This window comes from Betta splendens, chromosome 11 (assembly GCF_900634795.4).
Source record: "Betta splendens chromosome 11, fBetSpl5.4, whole genome shotgun sequence".
Classification (NCBI taxonomy): Eukaryota; Metazoa; Chordata; class Actinopteri; order Anabantiformes; family Osphronemidae; genus Betta; species Betta splendens.
In genome coordinates, this window is record NC_040891.2 from 4479619 (window position 1) to 4506876 (window position 27258).

The window sequence follows — 27258 nt, forward strand, 5'->3', positions numbered from 1 at the left end:
ATAGCCTAGTGCACTCACTCTCCTTGGCTACAAAGCCACTGTAAATAGCCTATGGAAGCAGCTTGTTTGGTTTTCAGGAGATTTAGACTTCACCGCCATGAGCCTATCGGCAGATTTTCATGTGTTTGCCAATGCAGCTAACTCGAGAGGTGAGAGCCGCCAACTATGTGAAGATAACTTTAGAGCAGAAACAGAAAGTGTGTATGGGGAACAATGTTTAATTCAGGCAGAGACAGAGCTGCTGTGTTTTACTACTGCTTGCTCTCCTGCCAGGGAGCATGACCACACATGATAAGGACACTGAATGGGAGTACAGTGATCCAAAATGGAGGCCACCCAACACAACCCCTGTAGATCTATAGCTCAATGCTGTGCTTTTGTTTTGAGTTAGTGGTTTTACATCATTACTATGCAAACATACATAATACATAATAAATAATTCAGTCAGTCAGTCAGTCAGTCAGTCAGTCAGTCAGTCAGTCAGTCAGTCAGTCAGTCAGTCAGTCAGTCAGTCAGTCAGTCAATCAATCAATCAGTCAGCTTTATTTATAATGCACCTTAAAATCAACATTGTAGGCCAAAGTGCTGTACACAGACAAAAGTAAACAAGATATTTTAAGGAACAGACACACAAAATAAATGTGAAGAAACAGGGTAAAATAATAAAAATACAAATAAGAGTAAAGATAAAAAATGGTAAAACAGTAAAATCCAACATCTAAACTGGGTTAAAATGCCAAAGAAAAGTAATGCGTTTTAAGAAAATATTTAAAAACCGAAAGTGAGCAGCGTGTGTAGTGTCATTTAACCAGGGCTCTATATCTAGTTTTAGTAGGTCTTGTTCTCATTGGAGCCACAACACCCATTATGGTTTGAATTAAAGTGATTGGACAATGTCTTGACAGCTGAGTCAGAGGACAGGGGACCAGCTGGTATAGGTACAGGGTTATGAATGAGAGCAGCAGAAAACTGAGCAGTTCATAACAGCGACAGCGTTTTGCAGGGGCGCCAGATTCACTGTATGACAAGGCAGAGGCTTGTCATATACAGGCATAAGGTCTGAAAACAAAGCATCACAGACAGTGAAAGTAGGATTTTACCCAAAGGAAATATACTGTAGAATGAATAAGACTAATAACAAATATTAAAAAAAGGCGCTTGTATACAGTATCATTCTTGATTGACATGACCATAAACCTATTGAATCATCTTTACGGGATTAATCCAAATCCCCAAGTTTCACTGTGACTCCGTCCTAGGACACATATTTACAACAAAGCTGTACCAGCACCAGAGTTCTGTAATCATTTCCCCGACTTAAACACAGCCCTTGTCCATAAGTGCGTGGCGGGGGTGAAGCCAGCGCGGCCCGGCCCACCACCAACCCCAGGGCGGCTCCGCTGTGGTCGTCACAGTGGCAAAGGCCGGACAGTCGAGGCGGCTGCCAAGAAGCTGCAGCTCGACAGAAAGGAGGGGGAAAAAAAAGGGACAGAAATATCCAGAAAGTTAGGCCTATAATTGGCTGCGCCTCTCGGCCCTTTTTTATGTGTGAGCGCGGCCCAGTCAAGGCGAGCAGAAGCCGCCGCGTCCCCGCGTGAAACCCTACACTGCTCCCCTCCCACTGAGTCCACCCATCCACAGAGTGACTGAAGCGCACCTCACCTCACTCTTTAACAACACTGTACGTACGCTGGATTGTCAATCTGGATTATATCACAGTTACTCCCTGGTTTCTGGCGCCTGTGAGGGAAACACTTTGGATTATTATCAGCTCATAATGATGCAGCGGTGCTGATCCAGGGCGTGAGTGCTGGAGGCCGACAGACACCTCCAGTAACGCTGATAGAGCAGGTAAGAGAATTATTACCACCCAATATTGCTATTATTATTACTGTCACCTAACAATGGCTGCTCTTTCAAATACCTGTTTTTTGGGTTGTTGGCAAGAAGCACTTACCATAATACTTATAAGCAACCATGCACCATTCAGATGCTCTACCTCCCCTTCTCTTTTTTCTGTTCCTCTGGTTTTTACATCTTGGGAATGATAAACGTGTTCCTTCTGCTATAAACATCTCCACTGAAGTCCCAGGTCTGCCTCTGGGAGAGGAAGTGGAAACGGGTCTGATGATATACAGTAGACCCACAGTTAGTGAGGAATCCGGCCTCACGTTGAGACGTCCACAAAGGAAAAGCAGCTTGTTTTTTAGTTACCTTTGTGTCTGTGTGTGTAGAGTTATTTAACACAGCAACTGGAGCAGTGTGCAGTTCGTTTCTAGTCCGGTGTGAGAGCGATAAGAAGCATGAATCGAAAAAGTTTGTCCTGCTGAGCTGGACTCAATATAAATGCATTCTAACTGAGGTAATTAAAGTGATTCGGCTAATGTGTGTGTGTGTGTGTGTGTGTGTGTGTGTGTGTGTGTGTGTGTGTGTGTGTGTGTGTGTGTGTGTGTGTGTTGGGGGGGTGGGGGAGTGGTGGGTGCTCATTAGTAGCACCAGTGTAACAGGAGCAGAATTAGCTCAATAGTGTATCTGATAAGGAGAATGGTTTCCGGAGGCTGAAACACTTTACCCACAGTAAACAGTCGAGTCGCATTCAAAAGGCTGTTGTTGATAAAACTGCGCCCCACAGTATTTGCTAAAATCTGTTTCGCCCTAAAACACTCATTATTTGAATATTACTCAGTATAATTTATCAATTAATAATTAGAGATTCTACTTGTGTCTGTTTGGGGTTTCTCCTCTCTCTCCTTCTCCTCTCTTTAAGTTATTATTGATTCTAAACTGCCCATATGTAGGTGTCTGTGTCCTGCCTTCGGCTCAATAATAGCTTGGACAGACTCCAGCACCTCTGGAACCCCTGTGAGAATTACCTGTTAAGATACTGGATGTACAGTATAGCTTCTCTAGCTACAAAAAGCTTGTTTCATTTTCCACAAGTTGGAAATTATTGTGTGCTAGTGGTTTTCACACTGCAATCACAGGGACTGCATGTTAAGTTTGTCTCTAGATACAGTTTCGAGAACAAGAGTTGCTTTACAGCCCGGTTTCTGTCACAGGGTTCATTTTCTTGGTGCATTGAACATAGGTGGATAGACAATTTTGAAAAGCTTACAGTAAATTATTTAACCTTTCTAGTTTTAGTTTTACATTTATTCAGAGGCGAGAATGGTATGAAATGTCAGAGTGGTTCTTTGAAGGTCCCTTTCTGCACATTCTTGATTGCAGCCCATATATTTGGAAGTCAGTCCTATCTGGTGAGCAAATACACACACAGTGTAATTCAGTGGAAACATAAGTCAACACAAAAAAGCTGGTGAAAGATGGTAAAGAACTTTTAGGACATGAGGGACTCAGGTTATTGCTTTCCAAGTTATGCATAACTCAGACTTTCCTCAGCATCCCCCAGTGACCCCCCACATCTCCAGCAGTCAAGATGAACCAGTGTTATGGCTACGGTCAGTCACATACAAGCCGTGATGACCAGCGTCACCACCACTCGTGTACAATAAGTACAAGAATGGTTTCCTGTTTACATGACAGGTTCCCGTCAGTGCCACCCAGGGACATTATAAATAAAACCAACTGGGATGGGCCGATAAGGTTCATTCAAGGTTCACAATCACAAAGTGATAAAAAAAAAAAAAAACATCTGTGTGAAATTCAAACATACAGTCATACAGTCAGTGCTGTGAGCTACCCACGTCTGGCTTGTTGCCTTTCTGTTGGCAGCGATAAATAGTCACAGGGTTCAACCTATCTTCAACAATTTGAATTCAGTTGTGCAGGGATTTGTATTTCAGTCTTGGGTATCGATTATCACATCCTGAGAAGACCGAACGTTTCCTGCCAGAAAGAAATTCATACAGCACAAAAGTCAGACTGTACTAGACAGTGAGAACCAGCTACTTTTTAAAAAACAGATGTGGCAGCAGCAGCCATGGTCAAAAGCTTGATTTTACACAAGTCCCCACCACAGAAACCTGTTTGAGAGAAAAGCTTGTGAACTGTGAAACCAAGGTAAAAGGAACAGTTCTGCAAAAAACGACTTCTAAAATTAATTCTGATATGTGTTGATGTTTTTTTGCCGACCTTTTCCACAGACCTTGATGGTGGTAATAAGATAAACAAATGATGGAATTACGACTGGGATTTAGGGTGACTCTGGTCTTGGCTACCTTGGTGTTGACTCTTTCCAGTGTGAGGGTGGAGGCTCAGAGGGCAGGTAAGACCATTAACAGTGAACTGAACAGTGTTAAAGCTCTAATGTGTGCACTGTATGTGACTAAGATCTACCAATTCTACCTACCCCAGGCTGTAAAAATGTCCACTATGACCTGGCGTTCATCCTGGATACATCCTCTAGTGTTGGGAAAGAGAACTTCGAGAAGATCAGACAATGGGTGGCCAACCTCGTAGAGTCTTTTGATGTGGCTCCGGACAAGACGAGAGTAGCCGTGGTTCGCTACAGCGACAGACCCACCACTGAGTTTACCCTGGCGCGGCACAGGACCTTGGAGGAAGTCAAGCAAGCTGCTCGCAACATACGCTACCTGGGGGGAAACACGATGACCGGGGACGCCATCAGCTACACCATCACCAACATCTTCACGGAGCGAAGCGGCGCGCGGCCCGCGGCCAGGGGCATCCAGAAGGTGGCCATCCTGCTCACCGACGGCCGGAGTCAGGATTACGTCCTGGAGCCCTCCAAGGCAGCCGCCAAAGCCGGCATCAGGATGTTCGCCGTGGGCATCGGGGAGGCCCTGAAGGAGGAGCTGGAGGAGATCGCGGCGGATCCCAAGAACGCCCACGTCTTCCACGTGACGGACTTTAATGCCATTGACAAGATCCGAGGCAGGCTGCGGAAGAGGCTGTGTGAGAGTAAGTCCGGCTTCCGGCCCAGTGCCGACGCGTCACTCGCACGTCATGCCACATGGCTTCTTTACTGCTTCGGTGCTATTTTAACCTTTAACCTCGATACGGCAGAAAGACCCCAATCATGGAACCCCACCCAACCACAAGGAGCTGCTCCAGATGTATACTGTGCTATCATAGCTAGCTTAAATTTCTCGCAAGGGGGCTGCTCTAAAAATTGGCCTGTAAATGACAGTTCTCTAACCAAGACATTTCTGTGGTGCAGCGGACTCTTTTCACTGCTGCTGGAGAATAAGTCCGAGGTGTTTTGCACTGGAAAGCCTGTCATGTGCTAAACCTCAATGTTTTCTTTCCCACTAGTGTGTTAAGATAATCTTTCAACACAGGCACGTAGGTTTAAAAAGTAGTTTACGTCTACCGAATTAGCAAAAATGGGCCCGAGAACACAGTAAAACCCTTTATGTTTTCCCGCAGCTGCTGTGAGGAGACAGAAAGTATTCGCATGTGAGGATTTTCATAGAGACGATGGATGCTTTGCACTCCAACACTTGAAATTCCTGCCTAAAATTAGCCAAGCAGGCAACGAGAAAGATGCCATAAGTCTTAGCCACAAACAGTAAATACAAAAACGGAAATGACATGATTACACGATGCGGAGCGCAGATGAGCAACGGCAGCTGCTCAGCTCTCACTTCAATCTCGCTCCAAACTGTCAAGCTCGACGTGAAATCTCTGCAGGAAGTTTGGAATCGGAGTTAAACACATTTTATGATTTTAATAAAGTTTATTTTAAGCTGTCAAGATCGAACATGAACAGAAAAGGACCAAGGCCACAGAGCTCGTCTCTGCTCCACTCAAATGTGGGTTTGAAGCTTTGAAATGCGCTGCGTGTTTGTACAAGTGACCAAAAGCTAAATTTACAGGGAATAAAGCGGCGTGTTTTCTTTCTGTAATCTCTAAAATCACTGTAAGCACGGTCAGTACAAGTGGCCCAAGTTATTTTCACCAAGAAAATTATAGCTCTAATGTTTCAAGCGAGTCAAGTGGAGCCAGTTATTCTGTACTTTAGTGATTCATTGAAGCGCATGAGACCTCATGTCACGTGATTCCACACCACCCAAAATGTGCTATTGAAGCTCCTGTCTAATACCCAGGGTGCATCTAAAATATGGATAGCAGTAGGAGATGTTCGTCCGAGCTGATGCTACGCTATGAACAAGTGTGACACGTTCCTTCTCAGGGGCACGTTTTACATTACTTCCAGCAGGAAGATCCTTAAATTATAGCCTAAGGGCCACAAGTGCAGGGAGTAGCTCAGCTACAGTATCTAAGCAGCATGCTGGACTCTCAGAGCTGTGCAGTAACACATTTTGTTAAAAAAGCGTGACATCTGTACACGTTTTTTTAAATCCTCCTAAAACGTAAACAAATTTAATCAACAAAGGCACAGCACAGTATGAATGTTATAAAAGTGAGTGATTTACAGTATGAGAGTTTTCATTTTACTGAACATAAACCAAACAGTTGAAATAAAGTACAGCAAGTGATGAATGTGAAGAAGTCAAGTGGACACCAAAAAGGTTAAAATCCTCCAAAAGCCAAAGGTTTGACAGTCGGTGCTTAAAGCGGAGCCAGTGCTTGATCTAACAAGGATGCTGCAGTGTCTCCCCGTGATATTTCCAGCCACTGATAATATTTAAAGACCGACAAATTGTTGGGCTAATATTAGACTTAATGAGACGTTCCTTTGAACAGTCGGATTGAAACTGACGACAGGATCATGATTTGCTATTATTGCCTGATCCAGAGAATGAACATGAATCCTGACATGTGAGATGGGCGAGGAAATTTCATTCATCTTTGCCTTGTCACTCATGAGATTTATTTTCAAACGCCGACGGGTCCAGATTCGCCTGGCAGAACTGCACCAATCGCTTTAGTTGCTTTCATTTTCCACCTCAGTCTTTTCGTTTCACATATCGATTAGTCCTGTGTTGTTAAAGTGTCGACATCCAATCCTAATCCCCAAACCAATGCTTTAAACTACATAGGATTCAGCTACATTCCCACTAGTGAAACTGGCACGTTGACACAAATAGAAAATGCCTCTGCTGCCAGTAGATGCTTAACCTGAAGGTGTTTCCTTTCTCAATGTCATCGCCCTCACTAAAGTATGCGTGCGTGGAAATATAAAACTGTTACTGCATCATCCCACATAGCCGAGTCTGTAGACATCAGACAGGAGGAAGCGATGATGGGATGTCTGAACAGGTGCTCTCTAAATCACTTATGTTTCTATTAGACCACCTTTATTCTTCTATTTGATCAAGTCCTGATTTACACAGTGTCTAACTGAACTGAACAACTATCCTTTTCTCCTCAGACGTCCTGTGTCCGAACATGAAAGTTCAACCTGATCGCTTTAAGCCCAACAGCACCAGTTATGGTCTTGAAAAGGTTCCAGGTATGTGAAAACTGCTGCATTTATATGTAATGACAACTTGCAGAGTTGGCAAAACCTGTCAGCCACAAAGACGGATCTTTATTTTTGAAACATTTCCTACACTTCTACATTTAGTTTGCAAAATATGGGGGGGCAGTTGTAAAATCCTTCCACAGCAACTTAAAAAATCCTGCTTAACACGAATGCATTTTTCTTGAATAAAAAATAAATAAATATAAAGGTTTTATCCTAAACAAGGTGTATTTCGTGAAATACAAAGCTTTTACTTTAAAGTAAAACAGTGATATAGCTTTTAAACACGTGGGGTTTTTAAATTCTGCTAGTCTCAAAAACACTATTTCTCCATCATTTCATGCTTTTATTGTATTTCATAGACTTCAAGCTGTGTCGAACTTTTCTCAGAAGTCTAGGATAACGTTTCTCCAGAACGGTCGGATGTTGTTTTAAGAGCATCGTTTGGGGGATCCGAGTTCCTGTCTGCATCTCCCACACACATTCATCACGCTAACAGAGAAAACAGATGCACAGACACGACAGTTTGGACTGTCGCCTTTAAAAAAAAAAGGTTTGAACCTATGTTTACCAAAGAAGAGGTGAACGAATGTGTGTAACAAGAGTTTATGATGACAAATTACTAACAGTTTGTTGCAGCTGCAGATAAACTGACTGTTTCTCTGTAATGTACGGGAAACATATTTGGCCATAAACGTCTCTATAAAACAGCCTTTAAACCCTCACAGGTCAAAACTAGAAAACATAATCTGTAGCGATGCTGCAGCTACAACAGGGGAGCATTCGCTTACAGTCTGTGATGACAGCAACCCGTCCCGCCGTCAACACACATTATCACATAATCGCCACTGGGCACGTGCTAATTAATGCGGTCCTGCTTTTCCTCTAAACCACAAAGGAATCGAAAAAAAACCTAAATCGCTGAAACTTGCTGATGCTTTCTCAAGATGTACTGTATCACTTCGTCAGATGTTCTGTGAGCACTTTAATTGGAATCCATAATCTCGGCTAAGTTTGTCTGCCTTTCTGAAACAGTGCCTTGATCTATTAGAAAAAAATTGAGATTAATGTTACTGTAGAATACACCAGAAATACACGTAGCATTTGTTTTGTTTACAGTTGAACTTTATACTAAACTGCTCCTGATGAGCTATAAAAAATAATTTCTTTTATTGTGAACCAGCCCATCCACTGTACATACAACACATTTAATGTTTTTGTTTACTGAATGATGACACATAGACAGATTACTTAGACAGTCATGACACAACGTGATCTATTGTAACCTGTGTCGGGGCCCATTTGGGGCAGCATGTTATCAAACAGCGGTTTGAGGCCTGAACCTCCTTGACAAGACAAAGATGTGCCACCGACCACATATGATCCTCAGATGTTTCTATTTTTTCCAGTTTGTCACGGAGCTTTGCAAGTGATTTGTTCAATACACACAGAAGTTCAACAAAGATTTATTATCCGTAGGCTCTCACATTTAATTCCATAACAAATCTCTATCCGCTGGTGCGGAAAGTGTAATTCTCACAAATGTCAGGACTATTTGTGACTGGCTGCGATTTGACAGCCAAAAGACGTGTGGCTTTGCCGTGGGTTGTGGAGTCTGACCCCCTCGGGGCGCCGAGCACAAACAAGAGGCTACAGAGAGCCCGTCCAACTCTGCACTCACTATCTACTGCCCAGACGTTGCCATCTGTTCGGATCAAAAGGAACGCAGCGAGTGCACGCTCGCCTTTTCCCAGTCAGTGAACTCATCTGGCTTCTCCCGCAGATCACCCCATTGGTCGCTTTTTGGCTATCCAAAATAACTTTTTGGGCTGATTATATGCTACCCGCTGCCAGTCCAAATTACAGCCCTGCGCTCAGATGGTCCCCGAGCAGCCGCAGAAACGGCGCGGTGAGCAAACGTGCACGGTGCACTAACACAGTGACAGAGACAACAGAGCCAGCACAGGCTCGGGCTCCTCAAGCAGCGCCAACCAGAATCATGAGCCCCAAAACCTGAATCATGAGCCCCCAAACCTGAATCATGAGCCCCCCAATCCAACTGATGAACCCCCCCAATCCAACTGATGAACCCCCCCAACCCAACGGATGAACCCCCTAACCCAATGGATGAACCCCCCAACCCAACTGATGAGCCCCCCAATTCCACTGATTAACTACCCAATCCGACTGATGAGATTAGATTAAAATGAATCTAAAAATAAAAATAATTAGGATACAGCATGTGAAGCTAACTAAAGCCACAACAAACGCACTGCTCAGTATTGTAACTGCTGATGGAAAACTAAATAAGAGACATCAAAATGAACCTATTTAAACAACCAGTGGGTGATTGGAGGCTCTACCCTTTAGTGAGACTAAAGGAAGTAATCTGAGCAGGCTTCATTTAGTTTGTGACAACTACTGTACGTACTGACAGACAAATTCTAGCGTGGACGGCTGATCCCCTCAGTTATTTGCTCTGTTGTGATGCCTCTTGTTTTTCAGTTTATTTTCTACTCTGTTGCTAATATGACAGTCGCAGCCAATGACGTCCTGCCACCTGTTTCGGAGTTATTTCCGAAGACACCCACTACCACAGCCATGTTTCCTGCCTGGTTTCCTCCTAGATTAGATTCATAGGAGAAGTTCAGGTTTTATTATAGGTCATTATTCTACTTTCCCACCCTCTCGACTCAGTGATGGCACAGTCTGCCTTCAGAAGAGCTCAATCCCCACAACATGACCGCAGGCTTTAGCGAGATCTGCTGGGCAAACTCACGGCTCGAGGTCTCGACTGCTGGCATCGCCATAGCGACAGCACTTGTTGCAGCTTGTTAGGAGTGTCCTTTACTAAACCACCTAAATATGGTTTGTGGCTGCACCACTTCAAATCACACGCTGCAGGGCAACGTACACACACGTGTGCACACTATCGGACCCACACAAAGACTTCGCCAGCAACGGCAACAATTTTGTTTTCCCCTCTGGCAACAAATCTAACAGATGTCAAATGGCCAAAGAATGGCTCTATTTCCAGTTATTCAGTAATACAGTACTTTGCTTTTGCTGTTTCTCCCCAAAAAAAGCCGGAAACACAGTGACTGCAGGGTGTGGTGGGACTGACCCAATTAAACCACAGCAGAGCCTGAGAGATCTGACAAAAGCATAAGTCGGTGTTTATTTATGTGTGAGACTGTCTTGAATGTAACTTGTCAATTTTACTGCGTTGCTACAGGGTTTGATTTGATGGAGTACTTCAGTGTGAAAGATATCCTGGGAACCCGGCTTGACGAAGGCCAAAGTTCTTATGTGCGCCTCGGCACCATGCCCATTGTGCAACAAACAGAGTGAGTGACCATCCACTTACAATGCAAACACAGCACATTGAAGAAGATGGGCTTCATGCATTACTGACAATTTTGACATTACTGTACAAAATATAAGCCCCCTGAAGCCTGTGTTCTATTGTTATATAGTAAATACTCTTTAACTAATACTCTCATTTTTCTTCCACCCACTTTGTATTATTTTAACCAAATCTACTTTTTTATGATTAAAATCTGCTAGCTTTGAGTTTTTGACACAAGGTGTTATCAATAACAACACTATAAGCTGTTTTATTTTGAAATAATTGGAAAGAATTGTAAATATTTATTTGACAATGACAATGATGGATTTCCTTTGTGCAGTGGAAAGTACAGTAGCTTCTCCTAATAGTTATCATGAAAGCTTATTTGCATTATGCATATAATACTGACTGCTGTAGATTGGAAACAAACAGTATATTCTGGAGGAAGATGATACATGTCTGCAATAATAATAATAATAATAATAATAATAATAATAATAATAATAATAATAATAATAATAATAATAATAATAATAATAATAATTTTTATAGTATGTGATTTGTGTTTTTTACTTTAGCTTTATATTTGCAGCATTTATAGATTGAAATAAAGTACAGTGCAATAACAATGTACTTTCATTCTACAGAGACGTGTTTTCTCAAGGGCTGCCAGATGAGTATGCCTTCGTCACAACATTCAAATTCAGGAAAACCTCAAGACGTGAAGATTGGTACCTCTGGCAAATATTTGACAAATATGGAATCCCACAGGTAGGCCAGCCAAGAGTAGACACTAATAATTTGCTGTAAATATACTGTAATGTTACCAGATTTGGACAAGTACAGTACAAGGTCAGAGAACAGGCTCTGCCCCGACTGATCCTTTTTAAATGACTGGCCTTGAAACATAGCTACTATAGTAGTTAGTTATGTACTGTTTTAGCTTAAAAAACAGAAATTTTATTTCAATGAGCAAAAAAGAAAAGAAAACATGGTTGAGTCTTAAATTCTCTGTCTTTGGACGAGCAGCTGGTCCAGCTACAGTCCTGCTCATTTCACATCAACTGCTCCCATTCATTCAGTCCTGTAACAGTTCTGCTTCCTGGCCTTCGGAGGCGCTGATTGGGTTTGTCTTGTCTGGTGCATGTGTTTGTGTGACTGTGTGGTTCACTTCCTGTTTCCCATTTCCTGCTTCTTGTCCTTTCAATCCCCTACACCGGTTGCCATATCCAGTATTTATCCAGTTTGTAACAGTTTCATGTAGTTGGTGGTGGGTAGGACAGGGATAAGGGATGGGAATGGAGCAGAGCTGTGTGGCCAGGTGTGGCTCCTCCTGCTACAGCCTATTCTGGGTGCCTGTACTTTTCTGTATTTTTCATAATTTCCTGTACATGCTGCTTCTGACATGACAGGTGTCCATCCGTCTGGATGGTGAGAACAAGGCAGTGGAGTACAATGCTGTTGGGCTGACAAAAGATGCCGTCAGGACTGTGTTCAAGAACCCTCAAGTTGACAACCTATTTGACCGCAATTGGCACAAGATTGCCCTCAGCGTGGAGGCCAAGTCTGTCTCTTTGTACCTGGACTGCAAACACATCCAAACCTTGCCCATTGAAGAGAGGGAGGACATCGACATCCAGGGCAAGACAGTAATTGGGAAGAGGCTGTATGACAGTGTGCCGATTGATGTGAGTCTAAATCAAGTATTTAATGTTATTTATTATGGTGATATTATAGTGTATTGAAAGTGAGAAGTTAGTATTTGACGTTGATAATTGCACCATTGTCTGAACTTGCAGTTTGACCTACAAAGGATGATGATATACTGCGATTCCAAGCACGCAGAGCTGGAAACCTGCTGTGATCTTCCTAGTGGGCCAGTGAGTATTTTAGTCTATGTCTCTAAGTCAGTGAAGAGAAATTAGGGTTTTGATAAACTGCTGTCACAAAACTGTCACATCTGGCTCCACTATGAAGCCTCACAAAACCTTTGGTTCTTGACATATGTACAGGTTTTTACTAATCATATAGATTATGAGCAATTATGTTAAGTGAAATACTTGATCTTGCATGTTCATTTGCTTCTAATTGCAGGTTACTTTAGCAGTGTTAACTGACTAGTACTTATCCAAAGAAAGCCTCTAATTTAAAGTAATAGTTTTTGCATCAAAAACCCGAGGTTAACAATAAGAGTCTGAAATTTAATTGTTAGCTGCTAAACGCCCTGAAATTTTTGTTTGATTGTGATCTAGAAAATGTGCCTGCAGGCCAGAAAGTCAGAGTATTTACCTTCTTTCTGTTTCTAAACTATAGATTAATAAACTGAAAACTGAACTAGTATTGCATCTACTGTAGGTACAGTAGAATTTTAGAGCCATGCAAGGTGTTACCACAAATCTGTCTCGATGCTAAGCTAATCACCTTCAAGATTTAGATTTACTTGTATTTCCTTTTTCATTTCTGCAATTATACTTATGCTTTATGATCATTGTTTGGTTTTCAACATTATCTTTTCAGTGCCCCAAAAAGGTGGTGACAGAGGCTTCACCTGTGGAGATCCCTACTCCAACACCCACTGCCGTGCAGCAACAACGCCCAGAGGTCAACTGTTCCGGTCCTGCTGGAGAAAAGGTAAAGCCACCGAATACTGTATGACCTAACTCTACTCTCGCTGTCACCTGGATGACTGGGAACCCTGTTCCTAATGCCTTTCAACAGATCCATCTGTATTTTCCTTTTTCACAGGGAGAGATCGGTTTACCTGGTGTTGCAGGTCCCAAGGGTGAAAAGGTCATCTATTATTGCCTTTAAGCACGCGTTTGTGTGTGACCAGATTAGTTCCAGGGCGGTTGGTTTACTGTTTTATTGTTTGACCATACCTTTTCAGGGTGCTACTGGTCCACAGGGTGCCATCGGTCCGCCTGGCATCAAAGGAGAAAAAGGGGAAACTGTATGAAAACCTATGAAGTGTGCACATTTACACACATACAGCAGTTGATAGTTAATGACTAGATCAGAGCTAATTAATTTAGTCCGTCATACTGTATATTTTGCAGTCAGATCATTTAGTTTATGGTTTGAGTAAAAACAACCATTTAATTTAAACTGCACGCTTTCCAATGTCTGCTTTCTTTCTCGCCTCGATAATAATTAATCTGTCTTGATTAATTATTTGCAGGGCAAAGCAACCTCTGTCAAAGGTGACAGAGGTGAGAAGGTAAGTAAGCACATGCCTTCTGTTCATGCATGACAAAAATATTAACCTACGTACGTGCATATTTTATATGCATGCAAATCTTTTGCAAAAACTAATTCAAATCTTCCTTCGCATCTTCGATCTTTTTGTTTACAGCTTTTACCACTTTCCTGTCAGGGAGTGGCTAGAAAAAAAATACCCCGTACAGCTGTTCTAGACGGAATTACAGGACAGGTTACCACAGAGGATGTGTAACGGGGAGGGCAGGCCCACGCAGACGCCCACCCAGATTGTTCCAATCATAGCCTCTCTCCTGCTTGGCACTGCCAGCTTGGAGTCTCACAGTATAATTTATTTCTTGAGACAAAATCCCCAGTGTGCATCACTCAAGCTGTCCTGGGAGGGACACTAAAAATGCCATAATAGGCCTGAAAGACTAAATGTAGTGTTCTCCTTTCTCTAGATTTGATATTTTAAGAATAACTCTAAATTATTTTGAATAATACTACACTGACATAAGTGATATAATGCACCTGTAACTCATTCTTATGAGCCTTTTGTTACGAATGCCAGCAAGACAGTTCACACACAGCTCATACTATTACACTTTTTTAGTGATCTTACTGAGTAAATCTTACTGGTTTGATAAAACTGCATTAAATCAATCTTTAATGCAAAGCAAACCTACTGATGTTTCCGAGTTTTCCTTCTTGCACGAACATCTGTCTTCACTTTCTCACGCAGAAGGCTACAATTTGTTGGTGTAAACATTTCCAAAGCTATCAGGCCGAGGATGACGTCAGATGACTCTAAGCTGTGGTTATAAATAGTGGTCATTGAGTTACAAGGAGTGAAAGTGAATTCATCCCCTGTAATCCCTTCTAAGTGCATCTTTAACAGTGTAACAGGGTTGTTATAGGCCGTCTCTGTTGTTATGGGGGCATTTCTCCCAACGACACACGTTGCAATGACTGGCGATAATAATTTAAGAGCACCCTTCTGTGACTTTTAAAGTGGTTTATGAAGCAGTAGGAAGTCTTGTGGTGGGCAAGACCCTGCGGTACTGTATAATTTATAGCCACTTTTTTTTTCTTGTGCCAGTGTTTGAATTCCGAGGGATTCCTTGGCAAAGGGGATGACATCAGTGTACATGCACAGAGCGACACAGAAACCCGTCCAGCCATTGTTCCTTGAGTCCAACCAAAAACTCAAGGAACAATGGCTGGACTGTTAGACAGCCGTCAGCATATGCTTGGCTCCCTAACCTTTACTCAAAAGTTTGTTTGCGTCTGTTTGTGTGCTACGGCTCCCTCTGATATATGTGTAATTTTATCTCCTGCCTATTGTCGGTGTATGCAGTTAGGTCCATAAATGTGGAATGAAGCTATGTTTCCTGGCACTGGTCCTGCGTTAGCACCACATTGAATGTGAAATGAAACGCTTAAGGTATTGAATCAACATCAAGTGAAGTCAAGAAGTAAACATGTGGCTTTAACCATTCAGGAATAGCAGATGTTTTTTTTGTTGATGTTTTATATGCACGCACAAATTTGTGGTTTATAAGTATTGGAATAAATCTACAGTAGTACAAATATAAGATGAGATTGACTATAATAGGCCAAATTACTTGCAGTAAATGACTGGAGTCTGAAATGAAAAGCCTTTATTGCTACAGACTTCAGCTGCTGCTTGTTTGTTGGTCATTCAGTCTCTGAGATCAGACGACTCCAGTGAAAGTGTTGCCTGAGGAAACCCTTAGCTTGCTTTCACTAGGTGTCTTGGGTCATTAGTTCCTATTTATAGATTTTTTTTTTTGTTATTTATACAATGATGGTCTCCTATACTATTGCAGTACACAGGACACAACTGGCTATAGATCCTTTTCAGCCTTTTTCTTTTATGAGCTCCCAAATAATAATGTGTGTGTATGTAGTAAGTGGTAATTCCTGAATGGTTAACTGGTTTGTGAAACCTCTCAAATAAAAGTTTTGTCTTCAGTCAAATGTTGTTGTTTAATTTCAATATCCTTTTAGTGAATTTTACCAAAGGCCATCATTCCATTTATTATGGATCAACTGCGGATATACAGTAATCTTCTACTGTTGGAATAATTAAACCTGTTAATTTATCTTTATGTTTTTACTGCTTTTGTGCTTATTAATTCCAAACCACTAAGTACTAAACTATGTTCTAACACCCCCAGATTGATTTTTTTACAGCCTGCTTCACCAACCGTCATGCCAGTGTGTGCACTGCAAAACAGTGGAAATAAATACTTACCGACCTTCTGTTCACAGGGTGATAGAGGCAGCATAGGGTTAACAGGTGCTCCTGGACAGAAAGGAGAGAAGGTGTGGCCCTTGTGATGCTGGATACCTGGACATTTTTTTCTTTTAACATTATACCTTTTTGATCCTAAACATTTTGATAGCAATATTAATTGTACATTTTCCACCATCTGACAGGGACTTGGTGGCATACCTGGTATTGATGGCTTACCTGGAGACAAAGGAGACAAAGTAAGGAAAGACATTTTTAATAAGACGGTTTGACGCACATTATTGTGATACTGAAATATCCTGATGTATATGTTGTAAACAGGGTGATGCGGGAGCAGCTGGTAATGCAGGTCTGCCAGGTCCAACTGGCCCAAAGGTGAGGAAATGCAATCTTCCTGTTTAATCCATTCACGAGTCAGTGTTTTCCTCAAATGAAGGTATTAAGGGCTGTTGGCTGGTTGGGATTTGACGAAGGGACTATGAAAGGCTGCCTTACACAGGACTATCATCTAAACTAACACAGCAGCTACGTTAATACAGCTTCTAAATGCAGGAATAGGGCAGCAAGTATCAGTCATCAATCAGTGAGTCACTACAGCAAATGAATTCATTTTGCATGGTTTTTAATTCAATTCAATTCAATTCAATTTTATTTATATAGCGCCAAATCACAACAAAGTTCTTTCAAGGCACTTTACAAAGTAAGGTTTAAAACCTCACACAACTAAACCCAACAAATCCCACATACAGCAAGCATTTAATTTGACAGCAACAGTGGAGAGGAAAAACTCCCTCTCTAACGAGGAAGAAACCTCCAGCAGAACCAGACTGGATGTGGGCGGCCATCTGCCTCGACCGGTTGGGGTGAGAGGATAGAGAGATAGAAAAGCACAGCAACAGCAACAAGCAACAACAGAGCACAGGCAGGATGGTAGGACCAGGGACTGGATGCAGGCAGAATGGTTGGATCCGCAGCTGCCCATCACAGACACCAAACTTTGAGTCCAATGATACCTGTAGGTGAGGACAGAGAGGGAGAGAGAGTGTGTGTGTGTGTGTGTGGGGGGGGGGAAGCACAACTACTGGACAGAAAGAGACAAGGTTAGTTAAACATGGGACAATGATGGGAGGTTATTGGACAGAAGAGGAAGAAGGAAACAGAGGGGCTCAGTGTATAAATTAAGTTAAGTCCCCCAGCAGTCCATGTCTATTGCAGCTTAACTAAGAGATGGTTCCTGTGACTAACAATAATTGCCAGTGACCTGAACCATCTCTAACTATAAGCTTTATCAAAAAGGAAAGTTTTAAGCCTAATCTTAAAGGTGGAGAGTGTGTCAGCTTTTTAGATTTAAGATTAAAAGTCAAATGTATTGCTCTTTATAATACATACTTGTATAGTTATACATATACATGTACAGTATCATATATGTATATTGAATCAACAACACATACAGTATTGATGCTGCCCTTAGCATAACAACTACAGTAACTATACAATGTAACCTAAACTGTACTGTATAACAAAAACGCATAATGCAACAGCAAAATCTAAACCCCTATAACATGTATCTAACAATACTAAAGACTTTGTCAATATTGTAGGTAGGCCTGTTAGAAACCAGATTTATTTTTGGATGGGAAAAACAGTAAAGAGATGTTAGAGGTCAAAGTTCACGGTTTTCCCAGAGGGGTCTTGCCACTGACAGCTGCCGTTACTTTCTGAGGTGTTCAGTTTCATCGTTGTTAAGCATCTCCCATTAATTCAGCGCTGACTCAGCAGCCTCCAGCTGGTTTAGAGGATGTTGCTGAATCAGCTCCACCCACACTTTTGAAGTGACCTAGGTCAATAACTTCAAATAACTTCCAATTTATATTAAATAGGGAATAGCTGGGGAATCAGGAATTCCTGGTGCACCGGGACCAAGAGGTCTCACTGTGAGTACAGTCTAAGCATGCTTCATTCAATTTAACGATCACATGGTGTACAGCAATTAGATATTGACAAATGATAACATGGATTTCTACAATAGATCATGGTGTGTTTTCCCATAGGGACAAGAGGGTGTAAAAGGTGAAAAAGGAACTTCAGGAGAAAGGGTAAGTAATGTAATGATTGCTTACTTAAAGGTTGGATGAAAGAAATGACTGAGAAATGATTTTGTTTCCCAGTCCTTGTTTTATCATTATGCTGTATGTTTTTATATGTAAAGTTAACTTGAACTTGTTCAGAACTGCAGATTCTAAAACAGGCCGAACTTGACCGTTCCTTTCAGACGAACTGAGAAGTGAGGGGCGTAATTGTCCGAGCAGATGTGGCTTCCTTGATTCACTCTCCACACTTCCTGTCTGGGAAGCTGAGGGGGCGTTTGGCTACAGCGCAGGCCGCTCTGTCCCACTAAAGCTTTGTTGATGTCTGACGTTTCCTAGGAGCCGCTAACACCTTCCTGGAACGACATGTTTTCAAGGAGCCTACAAGCTACATGTAGTCACAGCAGGGGGGATGTCAAAACCTCTTACTTTGTATCATGTTGAGATGCTCAGCTGAATGTTCAGGATTTGAAAAAGTGCTTTTCTACAAGGCTCAAACACTAATTCAGTGCACTGATTACTTTGTCATATGGCCTGAGGATGTGTAGCAGGTTACCCATTGAAACATGCCGAGGCCTTGTTTTAAGCAGTCTGTCAACCCCTGTGTAAGTCATTTCCTGTTGGTGAAAAGTGGAAAAGCACCTGTGTTTTAAATGAAACAGCTGTGGGTGCATGTGTCACCTTTACTGATGGAACAGTTAGTGATGTGTTTTAGCATAAATAGCACTCACCGCTGCTAAAACAACTTGGCTGCTTTCAGGCTCTGTTCAGCAGCAATTTTGTCTCTTTTTGGAAATGGATTGTTTTCCTCTCATTCTTACTGACTGGTTGAAGTAGCAGGACCATGCGGATCATTAAGTTGATAAATTACACAGTGTCTTCTGCAGTTTGAGATGTGTAACAGTGTTTTCCCTTACGTTCGGCCGCAGGGAATAGCGGGTTTGGACGGCCTACCTGGAAAACCTGGTGTTCCCGGGAAAGACGTGAGTCATGATCCTCTGTTAATCCACTGATTTGCTAAAACACACAGCCCTGACAGTCTGTGGCAGAGTTGATGAGCCACATTTGAATTAACAAAGCTTTTGTCTAAAATTAATTAGGGTTTAAGAGGACTGGTTGGAACACCCGGGCCCAGCGGAGTTAAAGGCAGCAAGGTATGTCCCCCATCATGTCCTGTGTGCAAAGCAGCCTCCTCACCTGATTAGACACCACTCAAGAAGGATATTGCCCCGAGCATAATGCCATTAAGCCGCATTGATATGAATCATTATAAAGAGGTATCACTTTCCCAGGCTGGCGTCTGCACTCTCCAGACATTCCTCAGTCCCTTCTGTGCACCATCAAAGTCAGCCCACTCATTTGTCTGCGAAAAATAAATGCAGAGCTCATTTGTGTGTCTGTAATTACAGCTGTGATGATTCCTTCATTCTTCAAGCAGTGCACACATTCTTATGCCGCACCCAAATACATGGCCATCGTTGTACACGTTCTCACACACACACACACACACACACACACACACACACACACACACACACACACACACACACGCACGGAAAGTTCACCCACTAGTTTCACTTTCTTTGAGCCTACAGTAAGTACACGCTTTAACACACGTCGGCTCATAAATTACGGTCCTAGCTGTATCATTATCATATTGCCTGAGGGGCTTTACTCTGAAGGTTTCTTGATTTTAATGATGGGGTTTTTTCATCTTTGTTGTATGAACTGTGTCACAGGGGGAGCAAGGCCTTCCAGGATTACCTGGGGATGTGGTAAGTGCTGGAAACAGAACATTTATTTTGTTAAGAATTACAGGCTTCTTTACAAATTGAGAAAGTGTAATTAGAAAGCTGAGCAGCACTTTTAAAAATAATCTGACATCACAAACAAAATATATCATAGTATGTATGTATGTATGTTACTATTTTTTCTATTGCTGTGATTTTTTATTACTACAATTAAACCAGGGGTTACAGTTGCAGACAGGTCTACTGTACTGTACATGACATCTGAGGTCTTGACCCACAGCAAGAGGGGGCGCTGTTCTTTAGACAAAAAAACGTTATTTTTGGCATTTTAGGTCAAATAAAAGACTATAGCTAAAACAGTTAATCTGTTATTGCTTATTTAAAGGGCTGAAAGGTAATTCTTACGGTTTAGCCATGAATTACATTTAAATATGTCATCTCATATTTGTTCATATTCATGATGTAATAATCATCATCTAAGGTTCTATGAACAGATTCATCAAAGTAAATGACAGAACTGGCTTTTCTCAATGTTTTACACACTGTAAAAGTATCAAAATGTTTACTGTTTGTGGAGCAGGTAGAGTAAAGTTTAATCTGTATAAATCCTTGGTCTTATGTAATGTAACAATGTATTATTTTTGGTTCATTTACAGTTTCAGACAGAAGGACTGAGGGGTGAAAAGGTAAAATGTTATTTTATTAGACTTAATTATTAACACTGGATGGCATTGAACTGAAACATACATTATACTGTAAGGTTAACACATAATAATTCCCATAATAATGGAGTAATGTTGATGTAATTACTTCCATTTGAAAATACTTATAATTATATGGATAAAAAATACATGAACAGTTCTATTACTAGTTTTTTACTGTTAGTCACAGTAGCAATGATGCCATACATACATAATAATACTATATACACTATTTTTACCATCCTGCTTAGGGAGAAGCTGGACCTCCTGGGCCTCCAGGGGCCGATGGACCCCCGGGACCTCCTGTAAGAATCAAGATTTATGACTTCCTTCATACATTTTTTGTAGTTTTACTTGCTGTCAAGCTTTTGATGTTGTGGGAGAGTCACCTGTTTAGATGTAGAGCTGGAAACACCAGTCACGCTGAATGAACTTGTGCTGACCCAGAACATTTTATTCCTCAGGGTCCTCCAGGTGCACAAGGTGTACCCGGAAAGCCTGGAGAGTTTGGCCAGAGGGTAAGAATCTTATTTTGAAGGAAGACTCTGAACACAGTTTTCCAATATTTGTTGGTTGTTTCAGTATTATACTGTACCAGGAGACAGGACCTGTCTTCCTCCATCGAATTCTGTTTAGATGACCCAGCTTGTGGAAATTTCTCTGTGGGCTGAACTGTGCCCAGTGGACAAGGACTGTCTTTCAGCAACAACTCGGACAAAAATGTGCTGCACACTGGAAAATTGAATGTCCATGAATTCTAACTCCTTGTTTTTGCTCTTTTAGTCTGTCTGATAAGTGGGAAGCATCTTGGGGTTTCACCCTTAATTAGATTAGTTTGTCTCTAGAGCAATTCTTCTAGAAAAGCACCTCTGCTGTGTAATTGGAAACTTAGACTGGTGATGTCTAACATTTAGAATTTAGTATTTATTATCTATAGTAGCAGGTAGCATGTGATCTGCATGCGTATCCGAATTATCTCCCCTGTCCCTTGTTTGCCCCCCTGTCCTTCCTTTGCTTCTCTCTGCTCACCAGCCTCATCACACAGCAGTAATGTAATTACACAATACACACCAACTACTCACTAACAATGATCATGACCTCTCTACCACTGGGAACCATTAAGCTCTCATCAGAAATATGATAAAATCGACATTTGCAGCTGCAAAGCTTCTTTAAGATGGGGGTGGGGGTGCTTTACTAGAATAAATAAATATGTTCAGATCTACAAAATCCCCCTTCTGTGCAGGTTTGGTTTTATTTCAGAATAACACTGGAGGTCCCACTAAAGCATTTTACAGCCCCATGAGATACTATCCAAAAGTGAAAGAAACCAGAAACCTGCACTACTTTTTTCAACTGGTTTAGTGTAGACTAGATCTCATCAGGGAGATGCACAGGGAGAAAAAGGCCTGGGCTGTGAAGAAAGGCAGAGGGCTGTGATAATAAGGTGGTCTCTGCTGCCGGCACTGATAGAGTTGACTGTATGGTTGAGATGCTACAGATTTAGCCTCTTACCTCCACTGCAGCAAAGCTCTCATTATTTGTCTGAGTCACCACTGCTGAGGTTTGTCCAGTCACTTTCCATATTTGACAGCTGAGGGCAGCCTGAGCTGAAATGTGAAAGAGCACAAGACTCAAGACTGAGCAGATGAAGGGGCGGGGGTTAAAACCAGGATCTATCATCTAATATTGGCATTTGGGCTTGCACTGTAAAGACGGCTCACTGTAGTTTTCATATCAAATGAGATAATATTCAAATGTTTTTACTGCAGCTTTTACTATTGGGCATCCAACCTAGAAAGGTCACCAGTCACCTCAGCTATGGGCAAATTAAAACCACCATTCAGATGAGCTCCATCTGTCTTCTTACTGTGAGAGGAAGCTGCTGCACCTGCAGCAAATCAACGGGACAAGTAAAAAGAATATTTATAATAATTGTTGTCTTTCAGGGAAAGAAGGGTGAGAATGGATTGCCTGGAGTGGACGGACTTCCTGGAAATCCTGTAAGAACCATTTCAATGCATTCATACTTCAGCAGAACACAGCCCCTTTTAGTATTTACTGATGGACCTCAATCACCTCTCAAGGACAATGGAGGTGACTTCACGTGGTATTTTAAATGGCCTCAGTATTACATCTGACATGTCTCATTAGTGTCTTCCCGCTCGTTTGAATAGAGGGAAAATAAACACGCTAGATTAAAACCAACATGCTATGCCAATTAATTTTCCAAATTGTTCCTTGGAGCACAATAGACATGCACCTGTCTTTAAATGATGTCCAAGGTTACAGTAAATGAGCTGTTAACAATGCAGCAATATCTCCCTCTAGTGGCTGCTTGTTGGTACTGATGAACACTGTGTGTCGTGGAGGCTGTCGTGGGCAAAAAAAAAAAAAACCTAAATAGCAGCACTATTTTGAAAAGCTTGTATTTTATTTACAGGGTCCTCAGGGTCCACCTGGGCCACCAGGAATCCAGGGACATACTGGACCTCCTGTAAGTGGCAAATAAATACAATAAATGATTAAATGATGAACTTGACTGACATAACTCTCACTTTTATAAAGGGTCTACCTGGTGAAATTGGATTTTCAGGCAAACCTGGGGAGGCTGGAAAGCCTGTGAGTTAGAAATATTCATAAAAATATATATGTTGTGGTAACGTCTTGAACATGTACAATAACTAAACACAAACCCTCCTGTCTTCAAAGGGACTTCCTGGTAAAGATGGCCTGGATGGTCTTCCTGGAAATGATGGTGTTGGGGTGAGCCTTCCTTACTTCACTATATGCTATATGCAGCATCACTGGTCTCAATGGCCTACTAGTACTTTGAGACATAATTTAGACTAGAAGCAGTCCATGTTTATCTGTTAATTAGTGAATAGTAAACCAGAAGTTACAAGCAAGTCATACCAGGCAAATGGTTTCAGGTGGATTCAGGTTTTCGAGGGTGTGACATCTATATTGTATCTTCTTGTGTCTGTGCAGGGGTTGAGGGGCGAGCGTGGAGCTGACGGGTTTCCTGGCAAGCCTGGGCCAAAGGTACCGGTGGCATAATCTCACCCAAAAACACTAAAGATATGTTTAATTTACTGGATGAAACAGGTGCCACAGCATTGTAATGTGTTCTTCCTAGGGCGATGATGGGCCTCCTGGTCCAAGAGGGCCACCGGGGGAGAGAGTGAGTTCAGAACTGTGTAATAGATGTTCTTTTTCTTCACACGAACCATCTTTCGTTGTTTGACTTGTACATGTATGTGTTATGTGCAGGGAGAGGCTGGGTCCCCGGGACAACCAGGTGCAGACGGGTCCAGAGGAGACAGGGGTATTCCTGTAGGTTTTTATTCACAAATCTGTTCACACCACACATCCACTTTGAGAGTTATTATTTTCCTTTTTCAATAATGTGTCTTTAACGTTTAAACTGCCGATGCTTCTGTAGGGTGAAAGAGGGCAGGATGGACCGCTTGGGGCGAAAGGTGAAAAGGGCGACAAGGTAATTAAAGTGTAACCTAATGGTGTGGTAGAAATGCTAATTGGATTCAACCAGTAGGAAAACGTTGCCTCTTGTTTTAGGGCGAAATGGGAGTGAGGGGACCCCCTGGAGTTCCAGGAAACGTAAGAGACGTTTCTTCCATTTCCAGTGTTCATGTAAACATGCATGTGATTGAAAATTTGGTCATTTTTCTTTCTTTGCAGGTGGCCAATGTCATTCCTGAGCCAGGTGAACCTGTAAGTACTGTAGGCCTTTGTTTTTTACTGTGTACAGTTTGTTTAGAAAGGATGGATGTTATAATTTCTTCTGCTTTATGCTGTCTCTAGGGAAAACCTGGAGAAAAGGGAGAGAAGGGGGATCAAGGGAAACCAGGAGAGATGGTGTGTGTTTTTACTAGATAGTTTGTGCTTTTCTTTCAATCAACAGTATAAAAATACAATAAAAAATACTATACATTTGGCAATATCCAAACCAATCCACTAGATGTCAGTAGAGATTCAGTTTTAAACTATGACGCAGTGTTTTACAATATCATTGAGTTAGAGTAATCTCTAATAATCTCAGTGCATGAAGAGACAATGGGTCTAAATAGTTAGTAGTAGTTTATAGCTGTAATATATATATGTCTTAATATTTCAAGACAGAATATCTCTATGTATATTTAGAATGGTAACATGGGATCAGCCTCAGATTCTTTATTTGCACAAATGTGTTTGTTTTTGAGTTTTACCACAGCATGGAAATTCTGCAAAAATAGCCAGTCTTTTTTTTAGACCCATGCTGTTAAGCTAAGATGTTGATCCATGTGCTCTCTATAGGGTCCACGGGGACTGCCTGGTGAACAAGGTTTTAAAGGGCCACCTGGACCACAGGTAGGATGATGAGTAATGCTGCTCCTTCTTTGCTATCCAGCCAACTCGGTTTCCGTGCTGTGATGTGATTTCTCATCTCCTGTTTTTCCTCCCAGGGTCCACAAGGTGACACTGGTCCTACAGGCGAGACAGGGCGCGTTGGAGACCCTGTGAGTTATCAGATTTAGCGTGATTCATACGTTCACAAAGAGTGAATGCAATGTGTTCTCTCTTTAATGGCTGGTGTGTTTCTCCAGGGTCCACCTGGCATAGCTGGGGCTCAAGGACCCCGTGGATTACCAGGAAATGTGGTAAGTTTTTCAAAAAAGAGTTCATATAAGTGCTTGGCATGATACATTCAGTATGAAACTTAGTATTATTTTCTTTTAGGGCATACCAGGGATTATTGGGCCTCCTGGTCCAGCTGGTCAGAGAGGAGACAAGGTTGGTCTGTTGTCCAAGCCATGGTTCGGTTTGGTTTGATTGTAATTTGAATGTATTCACTTTATGTTTAAGATGGTTTTAACAAAGCTTTTTGATATTTTTTGTTACGTGTGACATTATACAGTAAGTCCTCTATTATGGTTTCCGCAGAGAAGTCTTTTATAGTTTTCAATCCACATTCATTGTTTCATAATAGCAAATAAAACAATAAGGCATTAACATTATTGTACATTTATTTTAGGGTGAAACAGGTAAACCAGGACCAGCAGGTCCCACTGGTCCACCTGGAGATCCTGGTTTGACAGGGCCCCCTGGACTACCTGGGAAGGGTAAAGATGGACAAAATGTAAGTTGTTTATTTGATGTATGCTGCACAAATATTATCATAATTAGACACACAAAAATACATGTGCTTTAAGCGAATGACTCCAACATACATTAGTCACATTTCGAATAAAACACAGTTCCAATATCAGACTGGAATATTGGCACCTCAATTCTCAGTAATGCAGGCTCAAGACTTTATCAAGAAAGAAGACAGAATACAATGAAAACAAAGTCCTTACTTTGCATTCTTAATAGAAATAAAAAGCTCATTAACAGTCTCTTGTATTCCACACATGCTGTGTGTGTCAACATCTTTAATACATGTTGAACCACAACCCATTCCCAGGAAGAAAACAAGCCTGAGTAGGCACACAGGGGTCTGCTGCTCGACATGTTTCTTCATAATTTTTCACCTCAGACATGTGGCAAGCCTGCTGACGAGGCAGAAACAAACAGGAAGAACACTGTTAAAACATATCACATTAAAAGCAACACGAGAGCACAACAGATTTGGCTCACAGCAGTTCTGCTTTTTACAGCTGCCAGGTGCAGCACTGAAGTCAGCTTGAAAAATAGAAAGACAGTAACACTTTCAACTCTAAATGATTCATTCAGAACTCTTAATTATAATGTTTGAGTCATAAGTATTTTGACTCATGTTATTTTTTTAATATTACAGGGAGAAGCAGGACCACCAGGAATACAGGGGCTCCCAGGGCCAAAGGTAATGTACAGTAAGGAAGTGTGTGTCTAGCTTTGTGGGTTCCCTGAAGTGTTTTGATCATGCACAGGTGCTCTTTTGTGTACATGAAAAGGTTTTTTTTGGCATGGATAAGAAAAACTATTCATTTTAGCTGAAAGCAGCAAAAGCAATTTCCAAAAGTCAACTGCAGTGTGACTGTTAGACTGATGATGACTCTCTGCTGTAAGCAGTTTGATGTCCAGGGCACCAAATGGGAGAGTCTGGGCAGGGGCATTTGTTAGATTTATGGTGTCAAGTCATTCACCCCCGTCACCAATACGTTTTTTTCTCCCGAGTAGCAAAATGTCAACTGCAGATTGTATTTTCTTTTCATTAGAGATTAAACACCAACTGGTATTTCTGGGATCAGCAGACATTGCTGAATGCCACAGTTCCTGTGCCAAGCGAGACTCTTAGCAAAACATTATGGGCAAAGTGACATTATCTGATAAGCGGGTTGGTGAAGAGAACTTTTTTTCCCCAGGGTCCACCGGGCTCACGAGGAGAACCAGGTTTAAGAGGGGACAGAGGCGCTGCAGGAGAGGGCAAAGTGGGAGCACCGGTATGAGCATGGGTAGCCAGCCATACAGTGATTTCCTCTGGTGTATTTATTTTAACAATTCAACTGTTTCCTGGCTACAGGGACCACCAGGAAACAATGGGCAACCTGGACCTGCGGT

The 27258-nt window shown here is 41.8% G+C and overlaps 1 protein-coding gene across 2 annotated transcripts in view; it reads left to right on the forward strand.

The window, feature by feature from the left end:
* Positions 1-1554: 1554 nt before the first annotated feature.
* The window catches only part of col22a1 (collagen, type XXII, alpha 1), a 35179-nt gene continuing 9475 nt past the window's right edge, over positions 1555-27258 (forward strand). Inside the window, exons 1-42 of one of the 2 annotated variants that reach the window (XM_029167371.3) lie at positions 1555-1851; positions 4104-4225; positions 4315-4881; positions 7259-7339; positions 10587-10698; positions 11348-11471; positions 12113-12388; positions 12500-12580; positions 13218-13331; positions 13446-13490; positions 13588-13650; positions 13879-13917; positions 16194-16247; positions 16362-16415; positions 16498-16551; positions 18057-18110; positions 18228-18272; positions 19193-19246; positions 19364-19417; positions 20003-20038; positions 20671-20700; positions 20967-21020; positions 21180-21233; positions 22665-22718; positions 23159-23212; positions 23284-23337; positions 23428-23481; positions 23707-23760; positions 23855-23899; positions 23989-24051; positions 24161-24214; positions 24295-24336; positions 24418-24450; positions 24541-24594; positions 25033-25086; positions 25182-25235; positions 25323-25376; positions 25456-25509; positions 25751-25855; positions 26516-26560; positions 27063-27140; positions 27221-27256. In XM_029167371.3, coding sequence (XP_029023204.1) covers positions 4132-4225; positions 4315-4881; positions 7259-7339; positions 10587-10698; positions 11348-11471; positions 12113-12388; positions 12500-12580; positions 13218-13331; positions 13446-13490; positions 13588-13650; positions 13879-13917; positions 16194-16247; positions 16362-16415; positions 16498-16551; positions 18057-18110; positions 18228-18272; positions 19193-19246; positions 19364-19417; positions 20003-20038; positions 20671-20700; positions 20967-21020; positions 21180-21233; positions 22665-22718; positions 23159-23212; positions 23284-23337; positions 23428-23481; positions 23707-23760; positions 23855-23899; positions 23989-24051; positions 24161-24214; positions 24295-24336; positions 24418-24450; positions 24541-24594; positions 25033-25086; positions 25182-25235; positions 25323-25376; positions 25456-25509; positions 25751-25855; positions 26516-26560; positions 27063-27140; positions 27221-27256 — 3180 coding nt within the window. In that variant the 5' untranslated portion in view covers positions 1555-1851; positions 4104-4131. The remainder of the gene's footprint in view (positions 1852-4103; positions 4226-4314; positions 4882-7258; positions 7340-10586; positions 10699-11347; positions 11472-12112; positions 12389-12499; positions 12581-13217; positions 13332-13445; positions 13491-13587; positions 13651-13878; positions 13918-16193; positions 16248-16361; positions 16416-16497; positions 16552-18056; positions 18111-18227; positions 18273-19192; positions 19247-19363; positions 19418-20002; positions 20039-20670; positions 20701-20966; positions 21021-21179; positions 21234-22664; positions 22719-23158; positions 23213-23283; positions 23338-23427; positions 23482-23706; positions 23761-23854; positions 23900-23988; positions 24052-24160; positions 24215-24294; positions 24337-24417; positions 24451-24540; positions 24595-25032; positions 25087-25181; positions 25236-25322; positions 25377-25455; positions 25510-25750; positions 25856-26515; positions 26561-27062; positions 27141-27220; positions 27257-27258) is intronic. The other variant, XM_029167372.3, reaches the window with a different exon arrangement.